This window comes from Lottia gigantea (genome assembly GCF_000327385.1).
Source record: "Lottia gigantea unplaced genomic scaffold LOTGIsca_16, whole genome shotgun sequence".
NCBI classification, from domain to species: domain Eukaryota; kingdom Metazoa; phylum Mollusca; class Gastropoda; family Lottiidae; genus Lottia; species Lottia gigantea.
In genome coordinates this window covers 1428630-1439408 of record NW_008707965.1, presented here as the reverse complement: position 1 = coordinate 1439408, position 10779 = coordinate 1428630, and the positions used below count along the sequence as shown (strand labels likewise).

General features: G+C 35.9%; 2 protein-coding genes across 2 annotated transcripts; both read left to right on the top strand.

Moving 5' to 3' along the window:
* LOTGIDRAFT_158231 (hypothetical protein) lies at positions 1–444 on the top strand (the record flags this gene model as incomplete). The annotated part of the gene is made up of 1 exon (XM_009050951.1): positions 1–444. The coding sequence occupies one exon, from the start codon at positions 1–3 to the stop codon at positions 442–444; it is 444 nt and encodes a 147-aa protein (XP_009049199.1).
* A 9631-nt stretch (positions 445–10075) lies between these two features.
* LOTGIDRAFT_158230 (hypothetical protein) lies at positions 10076–10519 on the top strand (the record flags this gene model as incomplete). The annotated part of the gene is made up of 2 exons (XM_009050950.1): positions 10076–10154; positions 10227–10519. The coding sequence occupies 2 exons, from the start codon at positions 10076–10078 to the stop codon at positions 10517–10519; spliced, it is 372 nt and encodes a 123-aa protein (XP_009049198.1).
* Between the last annotated feature and the right edge of the window lie 260 nt (positions 10520–10779).

The window sequence follows — 10779 nt, the reverse complement described above, 5'->3', positions numbered from 1 at the left end:
ATGCCTAAAAATAGCGACAAGACTTTTACAGAATTCCATAACGTACAGTATCAGAACAGTAAAATGATCTGGATTAAAGGTGGGAATGATGGAGTTATCGGACTTTTTAATGAAACCCACTCTAACAATTTTGTGTATGAGATAGTTGTAGGGGGCGGGGGAAACACGTGGACTGGAGCAAGATCGAAGGCTACAAAGTTTAAAACATTTACTTTCGATAACTACTTTGTGCTAGAGCCCGAACGGTTTAAAGCATTCTGGTTGACATGGAGTGAAGCGTCACTAGAGGTTGTGTTCGGAGTTGGAAATCAGATCGGTAGTGGACAGACAATCCGATTCAATAGAGATCCGACATTTACATTGAAATATCTAGCTCTTTATGACGGATTTGATCCGGTATCCTATATACTGGAGCTGCAGTGTAGCAAGGAAGACATTCACTAAATTAAATCGAGTTCCAATATCGTTATATGTAGTTTTATGGAAATTTGTAGTTTAATTTGCACAAAGTTTTCCAAAAATGTGTATTTTGAAAACTGTCGAAGTCATTCGAAATTGTGCGATCATTTTAAAATCACCATGGGCCAGCAAGCACCGTAAATTTAAAGGGGCATTCTGTTTTTTGAAGGTTGAAAATCTATGAAAATGTATGAAAACTATACAGCAATATCCAGAGAAATGTACGTAAACCTATTAAAGGGGCATTCCGCCTTTTTTGTAAAACATTTTCATTATCAAAAATGTCGTAAATTATACCTGAAAAACCTGAAGGTACCGGGTTCAATCCCGGCATAGGTCGAGATGATAACTTCGGATTTTTCAACCCGGTTTCCCCCTGTCAGTGATACAGGTAAGAGGGGCTGACATGGAGAAAGTGTCTAGTCATTCGGATGGGACAATAAACCGAGGCCCCGTGTGCTACAGGCTGTGCACGTTAAAGATCCCTCGACAGTTGGAAATCGAAAAAGAGCACGCTAATGCCGCTGTCCTGGCAAAATTTTCCTCATTGTACCCTGCATGGCGTTGCCTGTCTTCATTAGCCCACATTGTGCAGAAAAGTAGGACGTAAAACTCCATTCATTTCATTTCATTTATACCTGAAAATATTTCTAAATTATGCTATTTTTATCTATGTTTCTACTTGATCAAATTGAATTTGTTTTAAAAGGGTTAATTAAAAACTGAGAGTACTAATTGTTAATTAATTGATTGGCTTTATAATGGCTCCATATATTTATTTGAAATCTTTAGAAAACGTAGACGACATATTTCTCTATAATTAGGCGTTTACTTTACTCAAATCCGTACAGTAGTTTTCTAACAGCTTGCAAAAAGCATATTGAACATAAAAAGGTTACCTTTTACGAAAAGTTTTGGCGTTAAAAAATTAACGCCTGAATTTTTTAGTTAAAACTTTCAAATACGTTATGGGATAGATTTCTATAGATTTTGGTTTATAGTTTTCACACATTCACAATTTTCACAAAAAGTTTTCACAAAATAACGGAATGTCCCTTTAAGCTCGTTATGTTTTTTGTAGGACTAAGAAGACTACTGTACAGATTTAAGCAAAATAAAGGACTAATTGTAGAGATATATTATGTTTCCTATTTATTCTCAAGGTTTCAATATATCGAGTCATTATAAAGCCAAACACCAAAACTTGTCAAACTGCTTAATTAACAATGAGTGCGTTCTGTTTTTTAACCCTTTTAAAACAAATTCCGTTTGATCTAAATAGCATTTTAAAGAAATATTTCGGGTATAATTTATAACGTTTTTGATAATTAGAATTTTGCATACTGCCCCTTTGCGTTTATGGTAAAGTAGAGAACAACGGAATCTGATTGGTTGATAATAATGATGTGATGACTAACCCTAGCTTGTTATCAGAAACATCTAATTGTTTTAATTCCCATAAAACAGGATTCGATGACAGTCCTTGGAGTTAGTAAAAATCGATCATTCTAAATACTCTGGGGAATCGACTCTACAATCGGGTTTGACAACAGGGTTTGCTTTTGGAAGGTCAATAGAGTGTACAATTATTTCTATTTTCAATTAAGTAAATGTATACCTAAAGTGATTGGAAAGAATTTTTCCTAGCATCAATTTGCACCATTCCAATTTTCAGTCAGATCCTGTGGTTCCTGCAATTTCACAAAAAATAAGTGTTTGATCACAAACATGCTTTATCACACTTTGCGATTAGAAACGTGAATTGCAGGAACCACAGACGTCTGACTGAAAATTTGATTGGTTCAAATTCATGCACTTCATTTGATATTTAGAAGATATTTGTGTACGATACTCATTCACCTTATGCGGTTAATACTTGAAATTATACGGTATACAGAAAAAAATCAAACAATTTTAATAAAGCATAATGTATTGGATACAAATTGCAAAGAAAGAAATTCAAATTTCCTGAGCAATTCACGAATCCGCGAAACAGCTTAAGCCAGTTGTTAATTAACACAACCACACAAAATGACCTTTCTGGATATCTTTCGTCTGCATTGAAAGTACCCCATGCACATCTCCCTACCAGAGAGTGTCAGATACACACGAGTTATCAAAATTAAATTTCTTTTATGACACAAGCATTGTTGATTTAATGTTTGTGGGTAAAACTGATGTGAAGAGAATTGTTCAATATTGAGCTGTCAATCATTCTCGCGGATTTGTGAATTAAAGTGGCAGACATCATCAACAGCAGTCATACTCGCTCCACTAGAACACCTAATGAATGATCGCAATTGGACCGTGGTGTGGTCTAAATCTTTGATAATGGTTACTTCCCGTTAAACGCAGTTCGCACGTCATGATAAAAATAAAAAAATCACTGTGGTCTGATATTTTCATTTAAAATGAAGTAGCCTCCCTTGATTTATCTACTACGTCTGAAATATGTGTATGGACTTTCAGTATAATTAAACATTTGCTGTCGCTCACAAAATCAGAATCAAAGACCATCTGACAAGATTTTTCAAATCGTGTTCTGTGAGGTTAAGTTAAATGGTTAGCTACACGGGGACATGGGCGGGGATGGGGAATGCCCACGAAAAATTGGATTGCCCTAGAGAAAAAATTCAGAAAACAGAAACTAAAATGCCATTACTGCATCTATACACCATTGCCTCTCCGGATATATTACTTGCCCCTCCGAACGATCAAGTCTGGCTATGGGCTTGATGTTTAACAATGAAAAACTCATAATTCCTATAATTCTTCAAATAATAATAGAAATCTTTTAATAAATAGATCATTGGATTGGAGGCATATCAAAAGGTCCAAATGATCGACGCACAACATTTCGTCCGATGTGTGTTATAGATCATGAATGGATATAGATCCCAGTGCGCTCTTCACAGAACTGAAGATTTTAAACACAATGTTGGACGCAAGAAATTAACATTGTGTCCATTTCATTGTGTCACGTACTGTATGTACTCTATAGATTTAAACACCCTTGTGTGATATTTGAGGGCGTGGCACACATCTGACATAAATTATTTTTCTGGAAGCGGAAGTGGATGTATTTAAGGGATACTGATAGCATCAATTTGCAGCATTCCAATTTTAAATCAGACGTCTGTGAGTTCACATTTGGTATCAAGTGATCATAATATTTCGACATCTTTTTACCAAATTACAGCTTTCGAGGTTAAACCATGTTTAACCAGCCTTTTTACCAGACGGTAAGTATAATACTAAGTCGACACTGTCTTGACTGTAAGTCTAATACTAAGTCGACACTGTCTTGACAGTTAGTCTAATACTAAGTCGACACTGGACTAAGTCGACACTGTCTTGACGGTAAATCTAATACTTAGTCGACACTGTCTTGACGGTAAATTTAATACTTAGTCGACACTGCCTTGACGGTAAATCTAATACTAACGACACTGTCTTAATGGTTAGTCTAATACTAAGTCGACACTGCCTTGACGGTTAGTCTAATACTAAGTCGACACTGCCTTGACGGTAAATCCAATACTAAGTAGACACTGTCTTGACGATAAGTCTAATACTAAGTAGACACTGTCTTGACGGTAAATTTAATACTTAGTCGACACTGCCTTGACGGTAAATCTAATACTAACGACACTGTCTTGATGGTTAGTCTAATACTAAGTAGACACTGTCTTGACGGTTAGTCTAATACTAAGTCGACACTGTCTTGACGGTAAATCTAATACTAAGTCGACACTGTCTTGACGGTAAATTTAATACTCAGTCGACACTGTCTTGACGGTAAATCTAATACTTAGTCGACACTGTCTTGACGGTAAATTTAATACTTAGTCGACACTGCCTTGACGGTAAATCTAATACTAACGACACTGTCTTGACGGTTAGTCTAATACTAAGTCGACACAGTCTTGATGGTTAGTCTAATACTAAGTAGACACTGTCTTGATGGTTAGTCTAATACTGAGTCGACACTGTCTTGATGGTTAGTCTAATACTAAGTCGACACTGTCTTGACGGTAAATCTAATACTGAGTCGACACAGTCTTGACGATAAGTCTAATACTGAGTCGACACAGTCTTGACGATAAGTCTAATACTGAGTCGACACTGCCATGACGGTAAATCTAATACTGAGTCGACACTGTCTTGACGGTAAATCTAATACTGAGTCGACACTGTCTTGACGGTAAATCTAATACTGAGTCGACACTGTCTTGACGGTAAATCTAATACTGAGTCGACACTGCCTTGACGGTAAGTCTAATACTGAGTCGACACTGTCTTGACTATAAGTCTAATACAGAGTAGATACTGTCTGGACGATAAGTCTAATACTGAGTCGACACTGTCTTGACGATAAGCCTAATACAGAGTAGATACTGTCTGGACGATAAGTCTAATACTGAGTCGACACTGTCTTGACAGTAATTCCAATACTAAGCAGACACTGCCTTGACGATAAGTCTAATACTGAGTCGACACTGTCTTGACAGTAATTCCAATACTAAGTAGACACTGCCTTGACGATAAGTCTAATACTGAGTCGACACTGTCTGGACGATAAGTCTAATACTGAGTCGACACTGTCTTGACGATAAGTCTAATACTGAGTCGATACTGTCTGGACGATAAGTCTAATACTGAGTCGACACTGTCTTAACGATAAGTCTAATACTGAGTCGACACTGTCTTGACGATAAGTCTAATACAGAGTAGATACTGTCTGGACGATAAGTCCAATACTGAGTCGACACTGTCTTGACGATAAGTCTAATACTAAGTCGACACTGTCTTGACGGTAAATCTATTACTAAGTCGACACTGTCTTGACGGTAATATAGTACCTCAGTGTGTAATATAGTACCTCAGTGTGTAATATAGTACTTCAGTGTGTAATATAGTACCTCAGTGTGTAATATAGTAATGTACCGATAAATTGCAGAACGCAAAAAGAGAGGTGACGGTTCGACAATTTACTCAGTGGAAACATGAAAGCTAGCTAAAAGCCGGCTTTTTCCATCATTGGAAACACAGTTAATGTGTTCAATTACAAACATAACCTTTGGTTGTTATCGTCTGCACTTTGATATATTCAACACATTGGATTTGGTATGTTGTGCATGATTAATAAACTACGACAAATACAAAAGAGAGTTTGAAATGAATCAAAATCGGCATTAATAAATGAACATAGAATTCTGTCTAACATCTTTCTTCTCTGAATATATAATCTGCTTCTATTATGTTTGAGAAATAAAAAAAAAGTTCTTGTGTTAGAAAATGGAAATATTATGCAAGGGGTCCACGAGCCTGTTTCTTCGTAAGCGAACGTAGCGGTGTACGCCAGTTGGTAGCCTGTATCGTCTGATACCACTTTGACTATACATAGCTGCTATGAAAGAATACTACCTCTTCGAAGAAAAGGAGAAGTCCGGGTGTCAGAGACTAGCCAGTGAGCGGAATTTTCTGTCGATCCTGATATCAACATTACGTGCGATTGGTTTCAATACATCGATCGCTTGGAAAAATAATAGGCCGAAAATATCAAACAATTTTTTAATGCAGTCGATTCATAAGGGTGTATAAAATCGTCGTTCATGTGAAGGGGCACACGGGCGAATTTTTCAGCGATTTTAAAATTCTCTATTATCAGGCGCAGAAATACGCTTGTGTGACCCTTGCACTACGTGATACGAGTTTATGGTACATCATGGAGTTTTTAGCTTGGAATCTAAAGCACAAAATTGTCATATTCATGTGATGATTGAAATGTAAATTGTTGAAATTTTGTGTACAATAAAGATTTGGATAAGTATACCATATAAACTGATGATGACAATGTTATTTGTGAAATTTGAAATTAAGACCATATGAATAGACAGTTATAGGGCAGAAAAACTAATTTTTAAAGTTTCAGTGTCGTAGAGAAACAGATATTGGTGTTTATATTGTGATATATTCAAGGATCATCATGTACTTCAACAACGTCACTCTAGTTCGTGTTATTTTCATGATTATTGTGATAATGAATACACTTACCAGCAGAATAATCAAAATGCCTCAAAATAGCGACAAGACTTTTACAGAATTCCATAACGTACATTATCAGAACAGTAAAATGATCTGGATTAAAGGTGGGAATGATGGAATTATTGGACTTTTTAATGAAACCCACCCTAACAATTATGTGTATGACATAGTTATAGGGGGTGGGGGAAACACGTGGACTGGAGTAAGATCGAAGACTAAAAAGTTTAAAACATTTACTTTAGATAGCTACTTTATGCTAGAGCATTTAAACCATTCTGGTTGACATGGAGTGAAGCGTCACTAGACGTTGAGTTGGGAGTCGGAAATCAGATCGGTAATGGAAAGATAATGCGATTCAAGAGAGATCCAACATTTACATTGAAATATCTAGCTCTTAATGATGGATTTGTTCCGGTATCCTATATACTCGAGCTGCAGTGTAACAAGGAAGACATTAACTAAATTAAATATTGTTATTTGTAGTTTTATGGAAATTTGTAGTTTAATTTGCACAAAGTTTTCCAAAAATGTGTAAAAGTTATTCGAAATTGTGCGATCGTTTTAAAATCACCATGTGCCAGCAAGCACCGTAAATTTAATGGGGCATCCTGTTTTTTGAAGGTGGAAAATCTTTTGCTCAAATTTATGAAAACCATATACACCAATATCCAGAGAAATGTATCCGAAGTTTTAAATTAAAAATCCGGCCGTTGAATTTTTAACGCAAAAACTATTCAAAAGTTTACGTAAACCTGTTAAAGGGGCATTCCGCCTTTTTCGTTGAACATTTTCATTATCAAAAACGTCGTAAATTATACCTGAAAAACCTGAAGGTCACGGGTTCAATCCCGGCATAGGTCGAGATGATTTTTCAACCCGGTTTACCCCTGTCAGTGATACAGGTAAGAGGGGCTGACATGGAAAAAGCGTCTAGTCATTCGGATGGGACAATAAACCGAGGCCCCGTGTGCTACAGGCTGTGCACGTTAAAGATCCCTCGACAGTTTGAAATCGAAAAAGAGTACGCTAATGCAGCTGTCCTGGCAAAATTTCCCTCATTGTACCCTGCATGGCGTCGCAGGTCTTCATTAGTCTACATGACCTGGTGCAGAAAAGTAAGAAGTAAAACTCCATACATTTCATTTCATTTACACCTGAAAATATTTCTAAATTATTCTATTTTTATCTATGTATCTACTTGATCAAATTGAATTTGTTTTAAAAGAGGTTAATTAAAAACTGAGAGTACTAATTGCTAATTAAGCATTTTAACCTAGTTTCTGTGAATGGCTTTATAATGGCTGGTAATATTTAGTGAAATCTTTAGAAAACGTAGACGACATATTTCTCTACAATTACTTTACTCAAATCCGTACAATAGTTTTCGAACGGCTTTCAAAAAGCATACTGAAGATAAAAAGGTTACCTTTTACGAAAAGTTTTGGCTGGAATTTTTTAGTTATAACTTTCAATATATCCAGTCATAATCCAGCCAAACACCAAAACTTGTCAAACTGCTTAATTAAAAATGAGTGCGCTCTGTTTTTTTTTTATCCTTATGAAACAAATTCCGTTTGATCTAAACAGCATTTTAAAGAAATATTTCAGGTATAATATATGACGTTTTTGATAATTAGAATTTCGCATACTGCCACTTAGCGTTTATGGTAAAATAGAGTATAAAGGAATCTGATTGGTTGCTAATAATGATGTGATGACTTACCCTAGCTTGTTATCAGAAACATCTAATTGTTTTAATTCCCATATTTTTATTTATTTTAAAGATATCAATACAGTTACAGTTAGCAAAATCGAAAATTCTAACTACTCTAGGGAATCGACTACAATCAGGTTTGACAATAGGGTTTGCTTTTGGAAGGTCAATAGAGTGTACATTTTTTCCTTTTTCAATTAAGTAAATGTATACCTAATGGGATTGTAAAGAAGTTTTCTTAGCACCAATTTGCACCATTCCAATTTTCAGCCAGATCCTGTGGTTCCTGCAATTACACAAAAAATAAGTGTTTGATCACAAACATGCTTTATCACACTTTGCGATTAGAAACGTGAATTGCAGGAACCAAAGACATCTGACTGAAAATTTGAATGGTGCAAATTCATGCTATCAGTGTCCTCGATACACATAATTTATTTTTAGAAAACATTTTTACCATCCCTTTAATTCCGAGAAGATATTTGTGTACGATATTCATTCCCTTTATGCGGTTAATACTTGCAATTATACGGTATACAGAAAAAAACTCCAAAATATTAATAAAGCATAATGTATTGGATACAAATTTCTTCTTAGTTCTAAAAGGAAACATTTTATTGTCAAATTACTATGAAATCTTTCTTTTATCAAAAATACACTGGAGTTTACGTAAACATTCTTTGTTTTGAACATCCCATTATCTGTAAATTATGGAAGCCGGCTGCGGCCATATCTACGATAAAGCGAGGAAACTCGATTTCTCGCCCACGAGAAAGAGTGGAAAAAGGCGAGGAAAAAGGCGAGGAAAAAAGGCGAGAAAAAGACTAGGAAAAAGGCGAGAAAGCGAAGGTAAAAAAAGACGAAGAAAAAGGCGAGAGAAAAGTCGAGAAAGCGAGGAAAAAGGCGATGAAAATTTTCCTCGCTTTCTCGCCTTTTCCCCCGCCTTTTGCCTCGCTTTCTCGCCTTTTTCCTCGCCTTTTTTACCCTCGCTTTCTCGCCTTTTCCCTCGCCTTTTCCCTCGCCTTTTTCATCGCCTTTTCCCTCGCCTTTTTCATCGCCTTTTTCATCGCTTTCTCGCCTGCTTGCCTTTTTCATCGACTTTTACTCTCGCTTTCTCGCCTGTTTCCTCGCTTTTTTTACCCTCGCTTTCTCTCATTTTTCCTCGCCTTTTTTTTTACCCTTGCTTTCTCGCCTTTTCCTCACTTTGCCGTGGGCGAGAAGTCGAGGGTAAAATGGCCGCAGTCGGCTTCCATAGCACATTTTATCATTGTTTAGTTTTCTTTGAGAGTCGGGCAAGTGGAATAAATTGTATAACTACAGTTTCAATCCGACAGTTTCACCATAGAATACATAGACTGATATATTATGAGTTTTTGGCTTGAAATTTAAAGCACAAAATTGTTATATTCATATGATGATTGAAATGTAAATTGTTGAAACGCTGTGTATAATATAAAGTTTGGATAAGTGTACCATATTAACTTACGATGACATGGTAATTTGGTGAACCGTTTTGGACAATAAAAGTAGGATGTTCTTTTTTGATATATTGTAAGAATTATTAGATATATTTGCAACATAATCTTAAAACCAAGAGAAACAAAAAGATATAAAGAGTTATACAAACACCACTAAGGATTGGTAAATTATTTGGGAGCCAGATTGAAACCATAGGAGTAGACAGTTACTGGGCAGAAAAACTTTCTAAAGTTTCAGTGTCATAGAGAAACAGATATTGGTGTTTATATTGTGATATACTCAAGGATCATAATGTACTTCAACAACGCTACTCTAGTTCGTGTTATTTTCATGATTATTGTGATAATAAATACACTTACCAGCAGAATAATCAAAATGCCTCAAAATAGCGACAGGACTTTTACAGAATTCCATAACGTACAGTATCAGAACAGTAAAATGATCTGGATTAAAGGTGGGAATAATGGAATTATCGGACTTTTTAATGAAACCCACCCTAACAATTATGTGTATGTAATAATTATAGGGGGTGGGGGAAACACGCGGACTGGAGCAAGACCGAGAGGTGACAACTTTGAAACTGTTACTTTCGATGGGTACTTTATGCTAGAGCCGGAACGGTTTAAACCATTCTGGTTGACATGGAGTGAAGTGTCACTAGACGTTGTATTCGGAGTCGGAAATCATATCGGTAGTGGACAGACAATCCGATTCAATAGGGATCCAACATTTACATTGAAATATCTAGCTCTTTATGACGGATTTGTTCCGGTATCCTATATACTGGAGCTGCAGTGTAGCAATGAAAACATACCCTAAATCAAATTGCTTTCAATATGTTACAGTTTTATGAATTTTTTTCGTGTAAGAAGACTACTGTACGGATATAAGCAAAATAAAGGGCTAATTGTAGAGAAATATGTTTCCTACTTATTCTCAAGGTTTCAATATATCCAGTCATAACCAAAACTTGTCAAACTGCTTAATTAACAATGAGTGCACTCATCTTTTTATCCTTATAAAACAAATCCAGTTTGATCTAAAACAGCATTTTAAAGAAATATTTCAGGTATAATTTA